Here is a 24,807-nt window from a genome sequence, read left to right as displayed (position 1 = left end):
CCCCTCCCACATGCTGAGCCCCACATGGTCCCCCTGAGTCCAAAGTAAAAGGAGAGGGAAAACCTGTTGGTGAGAGTGCTGGTTGCAGTCCAGTTGAGAGTGGTGGTCGCAGTCTGGTCGAGAGTGGTGATGGCAGTCCAGTCCAAGTTCCGATCCTTCTCTGGATCCCACGAGTGGTACCAAAGTCCCAAGACCTCAAGATTATATATCCTCAGGTTCAGGTAGGAATGCCCCGTACCTCCCTCAGGGTGGGGAGTTCCACAATGGGTGTGAGGACAGGCATCCTCCTATCTCACAGGCCTCTTAACACCCAGTTTATAGCCTGAGGAGTCAGGCATGCTCTGGGCAGTTGCTGTAAATGGTCTGTTGTTAACAGTTTCTGGGAAATGGCATGGAAGGCTATAGAATACACATTTTTGGGTTACACCTACACAGTGATGAGCTGGTCCCAGCTGTTCTAACCAGGACAGCAAGGTGTTCTCTGGGGTGCCACAGCAGACAATTAGGATGTCCTGTGTTACAAGTGCAGAATAGAGATAGGTGGTGCAGACTGCATTTGGTGTTATGTACCTGGCAGTATGAGAAGAAAAGCCATTGATGATGATGACTTGAACAGAGTGGTCTATTGCATGGCCATGGGACTGGGGAAGTCCTATTAATGACATAATCTATTAATGGCAGCAGGAACGTGGTTTAATGGTTGAAACCACAGTTAACACCAAGATTGCCATATTCCTTCTCAAAGAAAGTAGGGTTCAGTGGATGAAGCAGCTGTTTTCACAGGTCTTGGTAAAGCCATAGAATATTTTTTACATATCCATAACACTTGCTTATTAATGCCATCACATACAAGCAGTACAAGTGTGAATTGCCTTCCTGTCTACAGCTTCTACAGAAAGTCAGCAAACAACTTGCTAACCTACAGGCCAAAGGTAAGCCTGTCTATGGGAAAACCAGCTTTTCCACTCCAAACTGCTCATCCTCTCTTGTTACTGTCCCTTGCACTTTGCTAACTACATCTTAAAGGGTGTGGGGGCACCACACTTGCAACCTGGGTATAAGTCGTAATAACTTTGCATTTATCAAGTAGTGTGCAATTATATAAATGTCCAAGTCTTCATGGAACTCCAGTCTAACCCAGGGTTGTCCATACCAGCCCCATGATGCTGTGGCAGGGCTGTTCTCTGCCACAGCATTGCCCAGCCATGTGACCCAACCTGCAGACTGACATCCCATCCTACCCTTGGTCCATCCCTGTCCCCAGCCCTCATCCTGTAGCTGTGTCTGACCTCTGTTCCTGGAATGGTGTCTCCCCCAGTCCCCAAGGAGCCATGCTGCATCCTGTCACTATTAAAGAAAATAGAAAGCAGAATAAATTCATGCCTCAAGAGTCACATCATACCATTATTTAATTTTTTTCCTAATGGTCAGAACATCACTAATTCCAGTGCACGCACTGATATAAGTAACAGTGTTATTACATCTGGAAATAACAGTACAAGGCCTGGCTAGAATGCAGTGACACTGCTGGCAATACTTCCAGTGAGGTTCCCTGGCATGGCAGGGTGGTCCATACAGCTGCGGCTTTTCTTAGACACATTTCAGGTATCCTGCTTAACATATTGTGAGGCACCCACTGCAAATCCAGGTAGGGGAAGCCCCAAAGTATGCATTTATTTGAAGAAAAAAAAATAAATAAGATGCAAGCGAGAGAATAGCAGTCCAAAAGGTGGGATTTTTTTTCCCTCTCACAAACAAAAATGGTTTACATGGAGAACAACTAGAAGCTGAGGACAGCCCAGCCCTGTGGAAAGTGCTGCAGAAGCACCCAGCCCAGCTGCAGCAGCTCTGAGCTGCCCTCTGCATCCCCAGCTCCTTCTAGGATGGTGTTAGAAGTGTTGTTTGGTGGGGAGGGCAGAGTACTGTCCCACTCTGACCCACCAATACTCCAAGAAATAACTCTTTTGGCCCTTGAGAGCTCTAGTTTGACAAAGCTTTTCCCAAGACAGAGGTCAGAAGAAGAAATGACAAAAGGGAATGAGAAAGAAGTGAGGACATAAGGGGGAAACGGTGCAGAAAATGAACTTGAGTAGAACAGTGTGTGGCTGATACAGGCAGATATGGTTTTCTTGTCGTGCAAGAAATTCCAGAACAGAAAAAAAATTTCTTATGCAGAAAACACAGAAAATATCTGAAATGTTTAACAATTGCAAATCTGGACAAAACCCTTCTCCCTCAGTTCAAGACACAGATTTGGCCTTTCTTGTAATTTAAATCATGTTTTCTTGTTCTCCCTTTTTTTTTCTTAATATTTTAATGTAAAAAATTTCAAAGCCAAAAGTTTCTAAGTCAAATAAAAATCTAAACATCTCACTTTGAAAACTTAAATCTTCTCCTGTTGAGACATGTGTGCCTATTTTACATAAATGATCTGAAACAGAAATTAGTGGATGCTAACCTTTTCCTATAAAATGGTTCTGTTTGAAGAAATAGGCATTTTCTGTCAGAAGCATTTTAATGATCAATTTATTACCAGCTCTATCATATGCTGGATTTCTATGATTAAAGTTCCACCTCAATGACCAAACTGTGTCAGAAAATGACCTGTCATTCTTTCATGCCTGCAGTCATCAGATCTTTAACCATCATGGTCTACTGTTAAGATGGGTGCTAAAACTTTATCTTTTTTAGTGACAAAATTAATATTATCATAAAAGTAAAGCATTTAAAAAAATCAATCATACTATAAAATGGGAGCACTTCTAAAATAATTAGTTTTAACTAAAATATATGTGCCATTTATGGGTTTTCTTTATAAAGCAAGCCTTCGGTGGCACAGAGTGGTTTTGGTCCAAGCAATGAACACAATTAAAGCAATTGCTCAATCAATCTCAGAACTTATGAAATTTGTTTAGCTTTGGAAAAGCACAGGCATGTGTTTCATTGGCAATTACCATCATGGAATAAATCCACATCCAACTCATAAAGCAGAAAAAGTTAAAGTGCACAGAGCTTGAATGAAAATACTTATATTTACACTATACTCAACAGCCTTCATATGTTGTTGACTTAATTTTAAGTACACGAGGCGGTATTGCCTATGGAGACCTGAGTTTTCTAGGCCAGGGTTTCTGGCATTTTGCTAAGCCACCACGTTTGCCAGCAGAGCCACTGAATCAGTGACATTGGCTGCAAAAGGCTGCGTTCATCAGATTCTAAGAAAGTTAAGGGTGGCCCTTGCAATGAACTGAGGATGCAGTTTAGATCAGAGACAGATGCAAGAAGAAATCACTGAGTGAGTAAACTGGCTTAATCTAGTCCTTCAGGCCAAAATAAAGATGCGAAGTCATCTAGGGACAGAGGGATAATTACAACAGTGAAATGCAATTGCTTTCTTTTTAATTGACACACACTGCATACATATCGACTAACAAAACAGAAACAGCAGTCAGAAATGGGTGACTCCAGAGGTCAGTTGGTTTATGACTGAAATATTTCTAGCTGGCAAAGGCTTTTGTGAGAATGAGGATTCCCTTAGACTTTGGGGACATTTCTTTTTGCAAAACTGTTAGGTTCTTATTAAATTCCAGTAACTCACATTCTGTGAAGCAGTTTCTTTTCTCTATATTTCTTAATTGTGCTTCATTACAATTTAATAAGGACATTTACTCTCAATTAAGCAAATCATCCAAGCAGTTTCTTACACCCATTGCAATTAATTGGTTTTGTCAAATGCAGGTTTAATTGTGTGTTAAGTATCTTGCTGATTCAGGATCTGTGTGTGTGTATATCTGTCTATCCAAACCTTTCTTTAGCTCCTAGCATGTTAATGTACATGCAGTTCAGGGTATCTGAGCCTTTAGCTCCACTTACTGCTCTGATCTTGGCGCCTCCCTGAAACTAAATAATTTCTCCGTAACGGTAAAACTCACTAATGCTTTTAATGTTGACAAGTGCATTAACCAGCTACTGAGCTCCTGCTAAAGGGGAAATCAGGCATTGACTCTGCCACTGAGGACAAGGCCCAGGGGGTTGTTACATTTTTTGAAAAATCTTCCTCTGTAATGAGCCTCTTCACCAGATTTAGTTGCTGTGTGATCACTGAACCAGAAAAAGCTCTGAAGTGCACCTCACCTCGACTCACCTCACACTCTCCAGTGCCATGGCAAGACCGTTAGTCCCACTCTGACACCAATAACAAATGCTTGAGTTTATCCCTGTTATTTCAGAACACACCTTGCAAGGTGTAAGTCAAAAGTTGATGATCAGCTTTCCTAAGAACCACCTAAATCCTACACCACTAGGCCATGAACAGCAGTATAGAAGTGATCATTGCAACTGCACTAAATACCTATATGATAACAGAGACTCCTGTGGATCCTCCATCAATACATGCATGGTTATACGAGACACCAAGAACATTTCAAGAAGTAATGTAGGCTTACCTGCTTCTTCCTTGCCTGGCTTCTGAAACAGCATCTGCAAGAAAGTGATTTTTCTTTAATATTTGTACATTTTTTCCTTCAAATAAGTCCCACATTTCAGGATGGCAATATATGTAATTATTAATCATCACCATCTTACACAAGGCATAAAATCCAGAGCTCATCAATAAAAATCATGTGGAATAGCTAGTTGTGGTGGGTCTGGCTGAGACGGAATTTATTTCCCCATAGCAGCTCTACACTGGCAGCTAGAGGAGTGTTGATAACGCACCCGTTTTGGCTACTACTGAGCACAGCACGGTAACGTTCAATCGAGGGTGAGATCCTGGGAGGTGACACAAGAAAGCAGCTGACCCGCACTGACCAAGGGGATATTCCATTCCATATGATGTCAACCCAGATATAAAAGCGGAGGCACTCATTGTCTCTGATGGCTGCCTGCTGACAACTGTTAAGCATGCTGGAGCCCTGCTTCTCAGAGAAGTGGCCAACCATTGCTGCTGATGGGAAGTAGAGATTAACTGCTGGCTTCTGCTTTGTGCGCGCGCAAGCTGCTTTTGATTTCTTTTTTTGCATAAATATCAACTGCCTTATCGCAACCCACGATTTGTGTTGTTTTCTTTTCCCACCTTACTCCCTCCCCTGTCCGGCTGGGAAGGGGAGGGATAGAGTGGCTGGGTGGGCACCTGGTGTTCAGCCAAGCTGAACCCACCACACTAGTTTTGCTGGCTAAGGACAGCCTTGCACCCATTCTCAAACCAGGTTCGCCTGTCTTGCAGTGAGTGAGCCTAGAAGCAGTCTCTGGCACAAGAAGAGTATTTGCTGCAAGGATACATGAGGTCCAGCACACTGGAACATGCCTGAAACTGTGCTGGTGGGGCTCAGGGAGCAGACAGGCTGCTGGCAAGATGTGTGGGCAGCTCCACTGATGGGTGGGAAACACGTCACTGTGGCTAGAACAGCTCAGAGTGGTAGAGTCATGTTTCCTATTCATCTGTGACCGGGAGAGCGTTCCTCTATCTGAGCGTCATGGTCAAACTGACCTGCTGTATTGTTTTTTTTAATATTTTTCACCACCCTTCTTTGGGTCTGCCATGCTAAATAAAAGGGGTACCATTAACACCACACTTGGATGCACCTCTTGGTCCATTACTTTTCTCTTTAATAGCTTTCAGTGGCCAAATGAGGAGGTTCTTGATAGTGATTAAATGCATATCACCCATGTTCCTTTCACAGATCCATCAACTCTCTCAGCGGTGCAGCCTGTAAATGAAACTAGCATAATGGGTGAAACTGCACCTATTTATATTTTTTAATGAAACAGAAGGTTGAACTGATTCCTCCAGATATGAGTGAACTCACAGGTATGAAATGCCCAGTCTGCAGCCAGCTGAAGAAACAGCACTCCTGTGCCTTGCAGTGACACACTCCCTGTTCTTGTTATCTGCTTGTCCCCATATGGACAACCATCTGCACCTTTCTATCAGATGCACAGCTCTCTGTTATCTCTTCAGTCAATATTGCTTCTGCAGCCTTGACAGGAATCTGTCTATGAAAGCATGGTTTTTATTTACCTTTTATTTAGTGAAGAATTTTACTGAGATATTGGAAAATTCCTCTAAGCACTGAACTGAATTGATTAAGCATCTCTCTTAATAATTCGAAAAGCACGGCTATACCACAGGTTTTTTTCCCTTCTGCTAGGCAATTTCATTCAAAAATAGCCTCTTGTTCCTTTTAAAGGTCTGCCTGAGCAGCAGCTGAAGTTAACCTATCTTTAGGCAGCAGAGACCAAGTGAAATGGTCACTTCTAGATGGGAAAATAATGAGTGGCTGAGTCCAAATCAGGTTTCATTAGTGGCAAAGCATCTCATTTCCATAGAGAAGTGGAAAATTCAGTCACAGGCTGTATCAATTGGCAAGGGACAGACAGGTCCCACATCAGTATGCCAGGTTTTTGGGATGCCTTTCTGAGAGTGGCACATCATATTGTCCCTCCACTCTTCAGAGAGTTGTGTTGTTCTTAATCACCCTGCTGGGGACAGGCATCTGATTTTTAGCATCCCAACTCTGGCACAAGCCTGGTGGAGGTGGATGCCTGAACTGCTGTAATGAATTTTGGGATAAGTGCTTCTTGAAGAATACATAAATGATACATGAATCAAAAATAAATATGTCAGTCCTTCATGGGTAGCTGGTTCCTGTGTTGTAGTGCTGCCAGAAGGACACCAGCTATTAAAATTGTACACAGGCTATGTTAACTTCTAAGATCTTTTTAGGATGCCATATAAAAAGGATGCAAATTATTGCTGGAACAATCCCAAGTGGCAACAGAGAGCTGCCAACTAAAAGTGATTTATGGAAATGATAATGCCCTGTAAAGCTGATTGTGTAACAAAATACATTTACTGGAGGACTAGCAACCCATCTGAACAGCATGGCACCATCTAATCAAATATATAGAAACCGTGGACCAAGAGAGTACAATGCTAGCCAAAAGACTGCTGCAGCACCTGCTGTTATGAATAATAAAGAAATCATTTGCTTACAACTCCAGCTGTAACAATTTTGCAAGTGGAAGTGCCAAACAGAAGCCAAAGATAAATACACTCTGCTGATATAACCATGTTTTATTTGCTGAAGTATGTAAACCAGCACACAGAAACCAGAAATGTGTTAGATGCTGTGTCCATGCCTCCCCACTTAGCAGTCCCATGTTTCAGCAGGGCCATCCTACGTTCATCTATGTGAGCAAAGGTCTCCAAAAGCTTGCCTGTGCAGTACTACCCTCTGCTTTATGATCAGAGCAGGAGGAGCCAGTCCTATGAATGAGGCAAGTTCACCCTCAATGTTGCTCAAGGGACAACTTGCAACTAAGTGAAGCTCAAAGAGCTCCCCTACACTGCTAAATAAAAGATGAGGCCCAATTGGCATGGTCAAAGCACTGTACCCAGGTTTGCCCACTTGGCTCAGCAGCTCTGGCTTGTTTACAAACTGCTCTGAAGAGCTCTGCTTGGAGTAAGCCAGCTGTCAAAAAGCATGACCTCGGCAATGGGGACAATGTGCCACTTGGCCTTTGGGTTCCCGAGCCACATTTTTATTGTCCTATAAAAATAGCATTCCAATACACAGTGTTAAATTTATGGGTCCTGTAGAGATGAACAAGATGCCCAGAGAATTTGTTAGAAATAACTACCTGAATCTAAATCCCATCAAGCCAAATGAAAATAATGTCTCTGTTCAGCAGATATCCAAAACCAGGAACACCTTTAAGAGTGTGAGCAATCCCATTAAAGCCACCTTCACTTACAGAGCCATGCATGTGAAAAAGTGTATTTGGGCAAAGAGCAACGGGGGGAAGAAAAGCTGTTGTGGGGAAGAAAGTGAATATGCTGCATTTATAAAGAACGTGAAATGGCCTCAAGTTCTACCAGAGGAAGTCTTGATTGGATGTTAAGAAGAAAGGGTTGCCAAGCACTGGAACAGACTGCCCAGGGAAGAGGAGGTACTGTCTCTGGAGGTACTGAAAAGATATATAGATGCAGATGTGGCACGGAGAGACATGGTTTAGAGGTGGACTTCACAGTGTTAGATTAATGGTTGGATTTGATGATCTTTGACGTCTTTTCCAACCTAGATGATTCTATGATTCTGTGATTTTCCTGAAAGGCATTCTGTGTGGAAAGAAATTACTCAAATGAACTCCTTGGATTAAGTGGAAGTGAAAGTAGAAGCAAAACACCAGCATTACAAACTCAACAAGTAAAATAAACATACTCATCAAAAAACTGTTTCTCTGATGTATACATAATCTTTCATGGTTATAAGTGATCAAGGCATGGAACTCACCAAACAACTGGATTAAATGATTTAATAACATCCCAGAAAGCTTATTGTCACATAAAAGCTTTTTTTGTGACACAGAAGATGATTATGAAATGGTTGACTTGAACAACTTCAAAACCATTTTAATTTGCAACAGCACACGGATTCTGGAATGGCAGCCAATCCCATAATATCATACATAATTTCAAAGAAAATAAAAAAAATAATTTTGCATGCAAGTCTTTTACTTCCCTCTTCCTCATCAACCCCTATTAGTTATTAGTTCTTTTATGCTCTAATTTCAAATATGCTCATATCTTCCACTGATATTTCAGAGTACCTGTCAAACTAACCATTCACTCTCAGGAAATCACACCTTCCAAATAAAATAAAAAAGGTGATTAGTGTATATGTCCAGCATGCAAATAACTCTTCTAGATATTTAATAAAAAAAGCCAGAGAATTTATTCAACATAGATATGGTATAAAAAATATCACTGCTATCAAATAAACCCTGGCATTTGGACAGGACTACTTTACATCTGCTGTTAATAAAAAAGGCTTTGGATTCTATAAGCTTATGTTCTGCAGCGAACAAGCAGCAGTACCACTCTGAAACACAACACTACTTTCAGAGGAAAAAGGATAAATCTGTATGACTTCTTACTGGTTCACTGATACTGAAGGAAAGCACTCTGAGCTGGGAAAGGTCTTGCAAAGTACAAAGATTGAAAATCCTTCTGGTTCTTCATTCCAGCAATTTAATAAACTGCTAGGATTTTAGAGTGACATATAGACAGTTCTAAAGGAGGAAACCAGCAATCCACATGCAAAACTCCATCATCTGCTTAGCAGGTTTACTAGATCCTTTCAGAAAGATGTTGACAGAATGAGAGAAAATCCTAGTTACCACTTCAAAATAAAATTCTACAGCCCAAAAAGGGAAGTAATATTATGACACTCAGCAATGTCAGCCTTAACTTGAAGTTGCCTGGCCCTAGCAATGAGATCTTCAGTCTGGATGACACTTCCAAGTTCCCTAGAGTGTGTTAGTCAGCTAAGAATAATGGGAATATTGAAGTTATTCCATAGGAAATACTGCTGAGACCGCTGTGTCAGAAATTAAATTCCTCTTAGAGACTTGGCACCGATCTTTGGTACAGGCTTGAAACTGCTGCTGGATTTTGATGCTTATGATGTATCTTCAAAGGCTGACAACAGGGCTCATAATTTTCCTTTAAAATACAAACACTGCAGAGGTGTTTATTAGAGACCATGTTTAATACACATCCTGAGTGTTATTAAAGAAGTCACTGGCAGCATGGAAGACAGATCTTGCTTGTATGAGGTTGTCTCATACCTGCTGGATCACAACCTGTTGGTCTCCTCACTATGTTAGAAAGTAGGAAGAAGGGGTAATTCTCAGGTTCTTCTATTGAACTTGAGCTGCTATGCTGCAAACTATTCAAGATGATGGGGTCAAAGAAAGAAGAGTAAGCAGCTCCCCAGTTTGCAGTCGAGCAAGTCCACTTGCTCATTAACAAGAAGTGTGACCGGCAGGTCAAGAGAGGTGATTCTGCCCCTCTACTCCACTCTCATGAGACCACACTGGGAGTGCTGCATCCAGCTCTCGGGTCCCCAGCACAGAAAAGATGTGGACCTGTTGGAACAAGCCCAGAGCAGGGCCACAAAGATGATTAAAGGGCTGAAACAACACTTCTACGAAGACAGGCTGAGAGAGCTGGAGAAGAGAAGGCTCTGGGGAGACCTCATTGCAGTCTTTCAGTACCTACCGGGAGGTTTCAAGCATCAAGAAGGATTTGGAGGATAGAGACATTTCTTTTGAAAACCCTAGACTTAATATTCTGAGTTGTATTCTAAAAAGGTGAGATACTGTAAATATTGCCTGCAGATATAAAAGCATATTTAATCATAGTGAACAGCTGTTACAGAACGCTTAATGAACACTTGAAAATTATTTTCCCTAGTTTAGTCTTTCAGTTTGCTAAATTACTTCTTTTTAAAGTGCATTTTACTTTATTTTAAATGGTTTGAGGGGTGGTGCAGTTGTCAGGGGCCACAAAAACCAGGTCCTAGATGGAGAGGATGTCTGCAAGCATGGAGCAGTTGGGCAGTGGGATCATCATGTCCTCCATCGTCTTGGTTCACAGATCCCTAGATCATGTTGAGCTCCTCCTTCACCAGGTCATTCTAAGGCTCCGTCACCTTCAGCATCTTGAACAGCTTCTCCTGGTTGCACCAGATGAGTTTCTCCTGGTCCAAGAGGCAATCCAGGAGTTTGCCAATGGGGTAGGACAAAGGTAACATCAGCAGCATGAAGAACTTCGTCACCATGATGGTTTTTGCACCCATAGCCAGGCCATGCTGGGAGCACAATGCATGGGAATCGATCTCACCAAGAAGCAGAATCCCAATGGCTGAAGCCACCATGGTGCCAATGACAGACCCGATGAGGTGGAGGAAGAGGATGGTGAGGGTGATGTTGATCAGCATGTTCCCCAATAGCACTGAGCAGAGAAGATAATTCCCTTTCGTCCAGATGCAAGCAATCCTACAGGAGTAACTGCTCTCCTTCCCCATCCTGCAGTTGTAAATTTTGTGCAGCTCCATGGAACGGAATGTCATGAGCCCCAGCTTGAGCCCGTGGAACATCCCCGACAGCATTAACAACCTGCAGAGCTGCAGCGGGGCCTCGCTGTCCCCTGTCAGCTGGAGGGGCCCACGGGTGGCCCTGCCGTGGCCTAGGGCGGTGTTGTGCTCTCCTCCAGCCACAACCCCTGCACGGTGTTGGCCGCAGACACGGTGCCGCCGGGCAGCGCCAGCAGCAGCAGGAGCAGCGGCAGGAAGCGCCCTGAGGGCAGCGCAGCCCCCACGGGGGAGCCGGAGGTGCTGCCGGGGTTCCTGCCACCGCTGCTGCCCGCCATGGAAATAAAATTAACATACAGCTACCTACAATTAACCTACAACTAATAAAATGAACCTCTACAACTACCTGAAAGGAGGTTGTAGCCAGGTGGGGGTTGGTCTCTTCTCCCAGGCAACCAGCAACAGGACAAGAGGACAGAGTCTTCAGCTGCACCATAGGAGGTTTAGGTTGGACATTAGGAAGAAGTTCTTCACAGAAAGGGTGATTGGACATTGCAAAGGACTGCCCAGGGTGGTGGAGTCACCGTCCCTGGAGGTATTTAAGAAGGGACTGGATGTAGCACTTAGTGCCATAGTCTAGCAGACAGAGTGGTGTTAGGTCACAGGTTGGACTCGATGATCTCAGGTCTTTTCCAACCTAGTTGATTCTGTGATTATCTGTATTTTTTTTTAATTTAATTTTACACCAAGATCAGTGCTGGTTCAAAAAGCACTGATATAGATATAAAGATTTATTCAATTGCTTTCTTTTGTTTGCTACAAATCTGTATCTATTTTGGCTATGTACTGTTGATAAAGTCCAGAAAGTAATGTGACATTTCTTGTGGCTGCAGTTTTGAAAGCTTTGATCAAGTAGAAAACTGCCTGGAAACTATTTTACAGTGAAAGCTTTTCAATGACATATTGAAGAAAATGGTTTACAATAAGTGGAGCAGGGCAATAATAAAGTATATAACAATGAAAGCCATTTTAACAATGTTCAAAGTGAAATTAGAAGAAAACAGGCTAAAAGACTAATGGTAAAGGAACATGCATTTCAGTAACTGTAATTTATTATACTTAACTAAAAGAATTTATTAGATTACCAGACTAGGGAGATTTTGACTTCCAGCAGCTGCTAATATGATTTCAAAATGTCAAGCTATTACAGCCCTGGGGGTTATAAACCAAATTTTTATTGAGGAGGATTTGGTTCCAACACATGAGGAGCAGCCAATTGTGGTGAGCATTAGGGTGTGCCTCTACAGTATTTTTTACAATATTAAACCAATGCAGTTGCTCATTTTGCCATCAGATTGGAAGATGCCATTGATCCCCGTGGTTCAGCTGGCCATGCCTATTCATCTTGCACCAGCCCTGGCACTCATCTTGACAAATGGGAAACAAAAGCAGCAGAACATTAATTTTATCTCAAAACAGTTTCTATTGTTTAATTTGTTGCTTTCATCACAAGAGCTCCATTACAGCTCCATTTCCTCTGACATGTTGCTCTGATGCAAGCACTTTGTTTGATACTCTGCAATCTTGGTTTTTTGATGTCATCCATTCTACATTACCTTTGCTTTTCCTATGATTTCCCCTATGGGATAACATGACAGTGTTTGCTGTTCTGTGGTCTTGAAGAGTGAACTATCTGGCCTCCTAAATTTGGCCCCAGCACAACTAGTTGAAATCTGAACATGAAAATTTTCCTATTATTTAATGAATAGCAAAAAGCCTCTGTGTTGACAAGAGCCTCTTTGTTATTGACTATGGTATACCACATATGCAAGTATGCTCAGATACCACCATTCACGTTATGGTAAAAAAATGTTGCAGTAGTTTACAACTGATGCACAAATCCCACAGAAGGATGAGACCAATAATACTGGAATCAGGAGACGTGATAAGCTGGAGCTTGCAATTCTTAAGAAGATGCCTACATCCTATGAAATACCCTATCCTCCATCTGCTCCCTTAGCTCTATAACAGCCGTAACCATACTAATATTTATTATCTGAGAACCCTTTGCATCCAAATGAAAAGTAATACAGCCAGAACTAACTAGCACTAACATTTAAAGATGTAAGTATTCGTTTGCGAAGCCTAGCTATGATGATTTAAAACACCAGAATGTTACTATGCTGTAACATATCCATGGTAATTTTCTTAAATTCTCAGGGATTCTATATTGTTTTTGTGGAAGTCCATGTCCTAACCAAAGCAGCTGTGAGAACAGCTTATCTGTTGTCACTATTTTCCCCTTGTGGCCTGCTGGATATACCTGAGAGATAGAATACAGAAGTCCCACTGCAGAAACAGATGCCCCTTGTCCCTTCAAGGTGACCAGTGCAGCCAAACAGTTTTGGTTCCATCCAGGATACAAAATGGTGATGTACCTCCCTTGTCTTTCACTTACATAAACTCTCCATAGCACTTCCCACTTTTGTGCTTTTACATACGCTTCAACAGCAGTCAATAGAACCTGACAGTTTGGTATTATGTTCTTGCATAGCTAGGAGTAAAGCAAGTAAAGGCAACCTTGAGTGTTTAGCCAAGAAAATAGTTTGAAGAACACGTATCCACGTTTGGTCTGCACGGTGTCCTGAATGTTAAGTTCATCCTGTCCAATTCCCAGATCCCAGCCTCTGGGATCACTTCCTTACAGGATACAGTTCTGCCACATCTCAGCAAATTTGGTTCTGATAAAATCAAAAAATGTCCTGTTCATGATGCTTTCACCTTTAGCAAGTCCCAGGAGTACTTAGTCATTCTGAACTCTGGACTCTGCAGCAGGACTAACATCAACATGCTCAGAACTGTGCAAATATCAATTAGTGCTCAGCCCTGTGCTGAGATAACCAGCCATGCTTCTGTATAAACAAAGACATGAATAAAAACTGGAGATAACATAGTTGTCACAACATATGTGTGGGAGTCAGGTGGAAATGTGATGAGGTAGAGGTGGGAGGAAGAAAGACAAAAAAGAAGAGCAATGCCAAATGGAGATGGACAAAAGTGAAGCTGAGAGAAGCCCTGGAACAATACAATGAATCACACATTGCTATCATTTTTACCTTCTTGAGTAGGAAGAGGTGCTGTATCTATTTTAAAGACAGATTGAAGTGGGAAAGGTACAAGAGGTCACACAACAACAAAGAGAGGCATGAGAGCAAGGGACTCTGCTATCCTGCCCTGGGAAATGAGTGACTGCTAAAGCAAACAGCAGTTAGCAGTAATCCATCGCAGAACATGAAAACCAAGTCTTGTGAGCTCTGGCTAGAGCTGTGGTGTTATTTTAGCTTGGCCCAGAGCAGTACTTAGCTGAGAATGAACTTCAGATTCCCTTTAGCAGCAGTTTGTTTGTTTTCACTATTGAGTGTCCACAGAAAAGTTTCATGATGGCTAGGCTCTAAGTGGATATCAGGTCACAGTCAATAAAACTAATCATTGCAATATAACCTCAAACAAAAATGCACTTTTCCCAGTAAACTAATGTATTAGCAATCAGTTAAAATCTTGGTCAATGTTTTACGATTTTTGAGGAAAACCAAAACAGGTTTGTTTTGTGGTCATTTTTCAGTAAAAGGTGAAGCAGGGATAAGTGAAGAATAAATGATTTCATTCAAAAGAGTTAGTGAAAACTACAGAAATTGGGCACAGAAGTATTCTTCCTTGAGAACACCTGTGGGAAATGTTAGGTAGCATCTCTGCCTCTTCTAGTGTCCCAGCTAAGGCTGATGCTCTTAAGAAGACATGCTGATTAGTTTGTATCTTGTAATTACTTTATAGATTTTAGTCTGTATAGGACATTTTGGTAAGGGAAACTTGCTGTAAATCCTTTTCAATCTGTGATAATTTTTTTTTTTTTACTGCCTGTGTGGTTTTGTCTCTGTTTATCAGTGCTTTTATGCCAGATTTAAAGAAAAACCTTTTCCCATGCAAATGACATGCTTTCCCTTTGGGAGGTTTCATAGTTCTCCCTTTCTAAGCATGAATGTAATGCCTTTCAGTATCGCCAGCACCAGATAAGGTGATGCCATCTACCTCACTACCTCCACAGCGAACTCACACAAGACACGTCAGACTCCATTGCAAATTCTCGTGTAGCCCAAACCAAAGTAGTAGGAAACCAAACATTTGTGATGTGTACTGACTTCCGTTTATTTTCAAAATGAACTCTTCAACCCATATAAATAAAGGGGAATGCATTTATGTGACAGTTGCAAAGTTAATATTTTCATAGAAAAGCAGACATTTATACATTTCCCTTTGCAGTGGGGTTCATTGTCACGAAGTGTCCAGGTGCAATTCAGATAACTGCCATGTAAACACCTAAATAACTTCAAAGCTCTGTGTTCCCAGCTGCTTGCCTTACCTGCCAAGATTATGCACATGGTGAGAAAAGCTGGGTGAACCTACGCTGCGTTAGGAGTTGAGAACTCCTTATGCACGTGTAACTAAGCACATTAGCTGTAGTGCAGCAAACAGACATATATGGTTTGAAATTATTTAGACAAGGCATGCTCAATGTTAATCATATGCTTAAATCCATTTATTTTTGTACACTAACTGGGTGTTGGGCTGTGTTTGACTCAACTCACTCTGGAGAGACTGGAGCTGAAAGCCTTCTCTATGACATACACTTATGCATCATAATCACCCCCTCTTCCCCTCCCCCAATAAATATACATACACATATATAGACACACACACATATAGATATGTGTGTATGTATGTATACGTATGTGTGTGCATGTGTGTGTGTGCCTCTGATTCACCCACCCTTCTAATTTTTTATCTTCAAAAATTGTTGAGGTTGTGAGAGAGCATAAATTTGTGTTCTCATATACTGAAAGTGCTATTGGCTTAATCTGTGACCTACAGCAGGTCAGTGCAGCACTGACAGAACAAAGGAATGGATCTTTTTCAGCTAGTCATGAGCATCTCCACTCCTACAGTGACTCTTGGATTACTGCTGTCCAGAGAAAACCCTTACTCAGTTTGGTCTCTAACTTCTGCATCTATATCACTATTAAAATACAAGGCTAACTGAAAGCCAGAAGAAATAAGAGATGTTAGGGTATCCACAACCATAACCACATCTTATAATTTATTGTCATTCAGACATCACAAAATGTCTGTAGAGAAGCATTGACCTTGACTTTTCTGCATGATATCATGTTTAAAATCATTGGCAAAAGTCATCATGAGATACTTAGTCACCTGCATGCATCCTTCTCTGACAACAGAAGAGAGCAGAGATTTGTTAGGGACTGGCTCAAATTCTCTCCCCTCTCTCTCTCACTCATTCTCTCACACACACATTCCTGCATAGCCTGAAGCAGATTCAAACTCATTTCAATACATGTAGTACTGTCTCAAGCTGTTTTAAAGCAAAAAAAGATACACTTCCTGAAATAGAATAAAATAACTACGCTCCCACAGAGGAGTTGTAAAATTGGCATGTATTACTTCTCAGCTGTCATGGAAAGCCAAAACAAATATATTCACAGAATTATCTCCATACCTTGTGCTCCTATATGAAGAACTGTTTTTATGTTTCTCTGCAATGCAGACAAACAATTCATTTCTCTTCCTTTTTCCTTCTTAGGTTTTTTTTTTTTTTTTGGTAGCTAAGCACCATGACCTTCCTAAAAGTATTCAACGATCCTTTTGTGGACAGCTCCACAATATCTTCACAGTATTACTGTTCTCCATAGCTCAGTAGGATTTCTGAACTGAATAAACTGACCTTAAAATTATGTGATTATAAAATTTTGTATTAGGCAAGTTTCAGACAATCAAAATAAAAAGAAATATTTCATAGCATTGCTTAACATTTATGACAATATTTGTTGCGTAATTTTTATACCACTCACATGCATATCATGGACTACAACTAAATGCTGTTGGAATTAATGGAAATTTTTCTATCACCTTTAATATCTTGTTGTCCTTAATCGCTGTGACACTACTATAATCCTTCTCTGATTTCTGTTCCATAATTCAAGTTAATGGCCTCTGCTTAAAATTTGGTTTTATAGTTAGACTTAAAGCACTATTCATCTTTTGAAAAGCACTGATTTACAAGAAACACCATTGCTTCAGCTGATCTGAAATCAAGGTGGGTCTGATTTATACGAACTACAAGTCAGGTCCAACAAGAATAAACTTTAAAGTGAAAATTATTGTGTCAAATCTGAAAATGGAAAAACCACACAGTAAAGGATGTACCTACTGATCCACATCTATCTTCTGTACAGTTTTACTCACACAATCATAGCAACTAAAAATAATGCTAACTCACGACACAACATCTGAGCTCAGAAAACAGTTATTGCTATTCTGTTTTAAAAAAGTATTTCCTAATTGGTGTATTCTAATATTCCAGGAAAAAATTAGAACAGAAACATTTGAAAAAGGCTTCTCAGTGGGCAAAATCTACTAATTAATGCAAGAAAGGAATCCCAGTTTCCTATGTCCTCTAGCTGGGCTTCTGGACTACTGTCAAAATGCACATCTGTCAACAACCTTGGTGAGACCAGCTGCTGGAAAACTGAGATGTCTGAGATGCTGAGATGTCTTTCTACCTTTACAGCTTATATTCTGTTTCAGCACTGAGATGTACATTTGAGTAGTAATTGTTTTATTATATTACTGAGAGGAGTGATGGTGGCTCTCCCAGTGTTTCATGGCTGTAGGATGATCCAGTTCCCCATTCCTTGGGACCTCCATGTTGTACAAAGAACAATAGCTGTCAGCAGCACCTTAACACATGGATGGGGCAAAAGCGGCAGGACTTTCCACCAGAAGCCACATCTGAACCATTAGGTTGGTGGGGAGTAGATCGGGTGCAATCGGGATAGTCACAGTTCTGGTGATAATTGTGTGAAACAGCCTTGTGTGCAAGACCTTAAATTGTTTGAGCACGAATATGCTTTTATAGTAGATGGTGGAAAACAGCTAGCATCCCTTTGCCATTTACACCAAGAAAGTGGAAGATGTTAGGTAGCAGAAGACTTAGGTAGCTCTCCAAAGAAAAAATAATAAACAGAATAAAAGTATATATATATTAAAAAAACCCCTCAAATAATAGAAAGAACAAAAATGTAAGAGACTCAATTTGCTCTGTTATGAGACTTAAATGTCTTTCCAAGAAAAGGCCCAGAGGATGGCTCTGCTAGCAAGAGTGGCAGACAACAGTAGCATTAGCAGTAGATAATCTGAGCAGTTCTTAATGGACTAGATTCTCAGCTGTGGTACATCCTAGACAGATTTCCAACATGACCCAGAAGCTGGAGCAATGACTTTGTACTTCATGGGGTAATGACATAAGAAGAAAAGAGAGATGCCACATTACAGGCATTCTGCTTCCTGTGCTAAAATTAACAGTGACATGTATCTGAGGACTTGTCCCTACCGCACTTGCAGTAAGACAGGACCTTTGCATAATTATAGCTCTGTATAGCCAAAGCTCTGTATAGCTCTGTAGCCAAAGAAGCATGTAAATTGTGAGAGGAAGAGGAGGGGCAGGCACTGATCTCTTCTCTGTGTTGACCAGTGACAGAACCCGAGGGAATGGCCTGAAGTTGTTTCAGGGGATGTTTAGGTTGGATATTAGAAAAAGGTTCTTTACCTAGAGAGTGACTGGGCACTGGAACAGGCTCCCCAGGGAAGTGGTCACAGCACCAAGTCTGACAAGAATTCAAAAGAAATGTTTGGACAATTCTCTCAGGCACATGGTGTGACTTTTGGGGATGGTCCTGTGCAGGGCCAGGAGTTGGACTCAGTGATCCTTGTGGGCCCCTTCCAACTTGGCATATACTGTGATTCTGTGAAATTCATGCAACAGAGTTTTAAAAGGTCACTGACCTCTTGACAGCTGACGGAAAATACAATTGAGGGCTTTCTCCCAGGATTAGCTGTACCTCAGGACCAGTGGCTAGGTCTTGACTTAATCTAGGACCTACCATACTCAGGAGAGCTTGAAGGAGACCGCCAGATACACAGAACCTTACTATGAGCTGCTAGAATTATAGAATATTTGGAATTTTGTTCTGCTTATTATGTAACTTGTTTTCATCCCTTACAACAATAGCTGTGGCTTCATGGCCGCTTACCATTTCAGGATCCTCCAGTATTTTTGGCTGTCTTTAAAACCCATTTATCGCTAGAAATACCTATCAGTGTTTTACTGCTGATGAAAAGAAAAAAAATCAAACAAGACATTAATTTAAAAAGTGAAATGTTTATGCTAAGCCAAATAAAACAGTAAAAATCAGACACAAGGATGTACTTTGGGACCGCGTATTTTAGCTCACCAAGTATAACAGCCATGCACAGTGGCAAGCCTCCTTATCATGTACATGATTAAAGAATGAGAATATGTAACTCTGGGCAGATGATTTAAGAAGGGAGGAGAGGCCTTACATATTAATCAACTGTGAAATTAAAGAATTATCATTATTTCACTGACTTTTTTATATTTCAGAATCTTAGTACCCCCTTAGTCTGAATTCTTAGCTATGCAAGCCCAACCAGGCAGCAAACACCGGGTGCATGTATCACCACAGTGCACTTCCTGGAGTTCTTCCAGTTTTCATGCTAGACATTCTTAAGGCTCTTTAAAGATAACAGTCTGATTTCTTGCTGTGTTTTTTCTAGTACATATTACAATATTTACCTTCAATCTATGTCAAGTTTAATATAATTCATATCTAATCTTAGGCAAGCCTAAGCTCATTTTTTATTACATGCATTCCAGCAAGAATCTTTTTATTTTGGTAAATGATCAGACAATGACATTTCTAGGGTGACTTTTAAATAGTTCTGAAGGAAGGAAAAAGAAACTCAAATTACATTCTGCACAAGAGTTTTCCCACCAGAACGTTCTGGTGGGTACCAGAACATACCCACCTCTCTTATCTACAGAAGTTTTAGTGTTTTTGATCCTGTGTTGTGAATTTTCAGTACACTACCTGTCAGCTTTTTGATGGTCACAGTGGTTTTGAGTACATATTGAGAGCTTTGTCCATATGAGATTAAAGTACCAATTCAAGACAACGACATAAGAATGCAGCAACTTACCATTTCTGTAGTGGTGTATCATTTTATTACTTACATTACAAAGCACCTCACATTCAGGATGCAACCAGAAATAAGGTCACTCTTTTTAGGGGAACACATAATATGTGTTTTATCACTTTTCATAATGATAGGAGCAGGGGCAATGGTAGGTTAGATGTTAGGAGGAAATTCTTTACTCAGAGGGTAGCGAGGCACTGGCACAGGTTCCCCAGAGAAGCTGTGATGCCTCCTCACTCCTGGAAGTGTTCAAGGCCAGGCTCGATGGGGTACTGGGCAACCTAATCTAGTAGGTGGCATCCCTGCCCATGGCAGAGGGATTGGAACTAGATGACCTTTAAGGTCCTTTCCAATATAAATCATTCTATGATCAGGATTCTCAGGTGCCTACTAGAGATGTTTACAATTTCTGAACTGATGCCAGTGGAAAATGGATACAAAACCAGATGTGGCCTTTTTTCTGCCACTAGTTCTTCCCCTAACAATGTAATTAAAAACTGAAACATGCAATTTTGCATACACAAGGAAATATATATTTGCAGGTGATTTCAACATGGCACTGATTTTTCAACATACTCAGCAGTGACTCTAGATCATGAAGCACAAGATAATGAAAAAAATTTAAGAAAAAAAAATCAATGAATTCCTGGCAAGTTTTACATTCCCCTTTAAAAAAATTACATGCACCCTCCCTTCCTCCCTTCCCTCCAGCAAATTCCACTCATGTTTAAGATCAGATTATTTTTCTCTCAATTCCTCTTTAGCTGCCAGAGAATGACTCATTGTCAGATTGATCTAATTACAATTACAGATCTTGTTCTGGTGTTACAAGGTAAAACTAGGAAACATAAAGGAAAAGGTCAATACAGAAAGACTCTACAAGTCAGGAGATGTTAAACAGTGCCACTAGTGATTTCTGTTGATTTTTCTGTAGCATTTTTTTTACAATAAAGCAACAGAAATCAGTTAACACTTCTCAGATACCTACCTGAGAGTTTGGTTTTGTTTCTGTGCCATACCTTGCAGACTTTAGAGTGAAACAAGAATGTAATAGTTTACTAAAAAGGGACAGATGTTATTGTTAGTAAAATAATAAAGATGAGCTATCCATGCTACACATGCATATGTTATTTTTAAAGATTTATACGTTTGGTAACAGAGATAATTTAACACCAACTGTTCTTGTAAGACATTAGTAAAGTGGGGAATTTTTTCAAAAATATCTTTGCAATGTTTAACTTTTTAATATTATTATTCTGAAGATATTATAATGTAAGCTTTATGGTAACTTACAGGAAAAGGTATATTGAACATATTGTGTAGTGTCTGAGCAATGCATATAGTTTATTACTCTAATTTATACACCTTGACGGTAAAAGTATACTTAGAAAAATGAAACTCTCTTCCTACAAAGACCTATCTGTTGCTTGCCTTTAAGCTTTTTCTAGGCTCCAAAGAGAAAGGTCAAGTCTAAGGATCTTGCTTTGTCAGAAAGCTTATTTAGTATTAGTAACCAAGAGCATTAAACTTGTACATTATTATAATAACTGTAATAATTTTCGTGTTTTCATATACTTCTAATTTTCAGAGAGAATGTAATTAAAGAGTAGGTATTTAACTGCACTACCTTTGCCACTGCTTTTATATAATGGCTAACATGCAGCTAAATATTTCACCCCTGAGAGTCTCCTCAATTTGTTTTGAGATGCTGACAAGGTTGTAATAAAAAGCACAGCTACCTTAACAGTTTTGCAGAGGAAACAATTATTAGCCTAATTGGTTTGGCATTTCAGAATCAGTTACCTCTGGTGGAGAAGTTCTACAAACACAATACTGATGCAGTAAGATTTTGGAAAAAGTTTTTAATTGGATTTAACAAAACAGGTAAAGTTTTCAGGGCTACTGACTGCCTAAATTATTCACTATATTTCAGTCTAGTAAAAAAAATTAAAGTTCATAATCCCAGATAACAAGATTTTGCCTTTTTTATTTTGGAGAAGAGATATTAACTGTAACAAATAACATTATTTGTGAGTGGTTAATTAAATAGACATAATTTTAAGGGGGGCTAGGAACATAAGTGCAGGTCACCTCAAAATTTGTACTGTGAAGAGAGATCTGCTGCTCTGAACTCTTTTATCCACGAGGACATGCCTGTTATAGAACATGAGTGTCCTCAGCAGCAGCTAAGGCAGTTGCACAGAAGAGACTCAGTTCTCAGAACAAAACAGGATAAATGAAAATGAGGAGTCAAGAGAAAAATCAGAATTTCCATTGCAATATTTTTGTCATAAAAAATTAAAAATCAAAATAATGTAAGGTATAAATAAACCCCCAAACAAATATTGAAAATGTGTGATTAGTTTGTATATTTAATTGAAAATAAATGTTTTGATATTCCCAATCAACAAGACACCAGATTTTGGCACTTGGAACAAAACTTTGAGTAAATCTAACAGCACATTGCACGAGTGGGATTCATTTCATCTAGTAATAGGTGTCTGTCTACAATGCAAACATTTACAGCTGAGTCAGTCGTTCTCTATAGGGTATTGGTCATCTCACAAAATAATCTTCTGAATCAAGTGCTCTCTAAACGTGCCTGTTTTGGCCTTTGATGGGGATGACCACCTCTCCTTACATGTAAAAAGTCAGAAAACTCATGCATTTTGTAGAAACAGCATTTTCCACAGAACTGCAGTTGTGCAGCTTTTGCCTTGTTTTGCCTGCAGTGGTACTACCTGACCTCTCTGCAGTACCAGGGTTTAGGGAAGGTACCTAAATAAATGTGAAAAATTTGAACCAAACAAAAAATGCAACAGCTTCATGAGAGGTGTGAATACTCTAAAAGATTATGTGAAAACAGACGCTAATAGACAAAGCTGCTGATGCCAACTTGCTTTCTTCAGTGAAAAACATATACTTGGTATCAAAGGTGTGTCTGGGGAGGCACTAGATGTCTGTGTAGGTTTTTCAAAATACTTATATTTCCAACAGTCTGAAACTTAGTATTTGATTTATGCAGCAGAGCTAGCCCTGACAAACATACTTACGGAATGCTTAACAGATAAATTACAGAGGAACTGACAGAAAAGATGCTGATAAATAAGACGTGATGCCTCGTCATATAAAATAATGTGATAAAGGCTGGTTAATGGCCTTAGCATGCTGACACATATTCTCTCCTGCTGTGACACTCCTGAGACATACCTGCAGATCACTGGTCCCTGCTACTCAGATATTATCCCCCTGAGACCCTGCCCTCTTCATATGTACCACTACTTCCCCCCTTTGTCTCCCCAAGTTCTCGCAGACACCTCCATCACATCTTCCACTGCAAAGGCATCAAGTTTCTTAAGACCTACCATTAAAACCATTTCAGCTAACACAGCTGAAACACGTTACAGCATCTTAAATGAGCAGCTTGAAAATGAGACCTAGGGAAGTAGTAGCTGGCCAGGTAGTGAAGTGTAGGAGGATAAGGAAACATTTGCAGCTGGGATAGCTACAGCAAGAAGAGGGTCTGCTTATTTTCTAAATAAATGGAGCAGTCTGTCACCATGACAGCTCAGTGGTACTCCACTCTCTGCCTTGCTCTAGCCAAAAAAAGCTGATGAGATGTTAGGATACATGCAGAAGGAGAAAGGAGCAGAAAGGAGAATGACACTGGTAACATGGTGATGTCTTTGTCTGAATTAGTGTGCAGTGTCACATAGGACATTGTGGAAGCATTGATCATCAACCAAAAGCAGAATCACAAACTTTGAGAGGATTCACAGAGGAAACAATCAGAGTTGTTAAAAACAATGGAGAGATCATGAAAAGTAGTACCTCCAAGGAGGAAATTATAGCATGGAAGATGTTCAAAAGTGCATACATATAAAACATATATCAAGGCCTCTATCTTAACTTAATTTGTAACCCAAGACCACAGACATCCAAAGCCATGAATTTTAAAAATGGGAACAGGAAACAGATTTTTCATGAAACAGGAAATTATACTATGGCATACATATATACAGGAGCTTTTCAGAGCTAGAATTTAGCAAATAGACAAAAGCACTCAAGACACTATTGGATATCAGAAATATCCAGATTTACTATTTTTCAAGCCACTGCATTTTGGACGGGAAGTTACTTGAATAAACCTATTTCCACACAGGAGCCAAGTTTTTTGGGTGGAGGATGAGTTCTATATTGTTAGCAGCATATTCCATGTAAGCCTACTCACTAGGCTATCCAAGTATTGATGCTCTTTGAAAATTCTGTTTCTGGCCACCCTGAAAAAAGACACTGTGGATTTCATCTAAATAACAAGCCCCCCCAAATGTCTAGCAAACATTCAAGGAACACTACAAGGTACTTTAAGGTTATCATTAATTATAATTATGTTTTAAAGTAATAAATAATAACCACGAGTAAAGTACCTTAATTTTCATTTTCTTCATTTTTCATTTCTTTACTTTCCTTAGTAGAAAACACTAGATAATATGGGCTGTGCAACATAATCCACTCATCAAACTAATTACAGTATAAATTTCTACTCAATTTGTTTAACTAAGCATTAGTTGGAAAGTTCTTGGGAAACCCTTACCAACAGAGTGAAAACCTTCCTTTATATAAATCATTTGAAAGAATATAAGAAAGGAAAGAAATCTATTGAAATTTAGCTCTTAGAAAGCTGATGAATAAGCTAATCTGTTACTGAGTGACTCAATGTTCAATTGTTTAAAAATGGCATATGAACAAAACCCCAGGAGAATGCCATTGTTCTGAGCTATTTTCTTTTCTTAATTAGTCCTAA

General features: G+C 40.1%; 1 protein-coding gene across 1 annotated transcript in view; it reads right to left on the bottom strand.

Moving 5' to 3' along the window:
* The window catches only part of STARD13 (StAR related lipid transfer domain containing 13), a 257,875-nt gene that overhangs the window by 165,380 nt on the left and 67,688 nt on the right, over positions 1-24,807 (bottom strand). The window contains 1 exon segment of the mRNA XM_032680416.1: positions 4,446-4,479. Within this exon segment, the coding sequence (XP_032536307.1) occupies positions 4,446-4,479 (34 nt within the window).

The sequence above is a fragment of the Chiroxiphia lanceolata genome, chromosome 2, assembly GCF_009829145.1.
Source record: "Chiroxiphia lanceolata isolate bChiLan1 chromosome 2, bChiLan1.pri, whole genome shotgun sequence".
In the NCBI taxonomy this organism is placed as follows: domain Eukaryota; kingdom Metazoa; phylum Chordata; class Aves; order Passeriformes; family Pipridae; genus Chiroxiphia; species Chiroxiphia lanceolata.
This window is presented reverse-complemented; position numbering and strand designations above follow the sequence as displayed.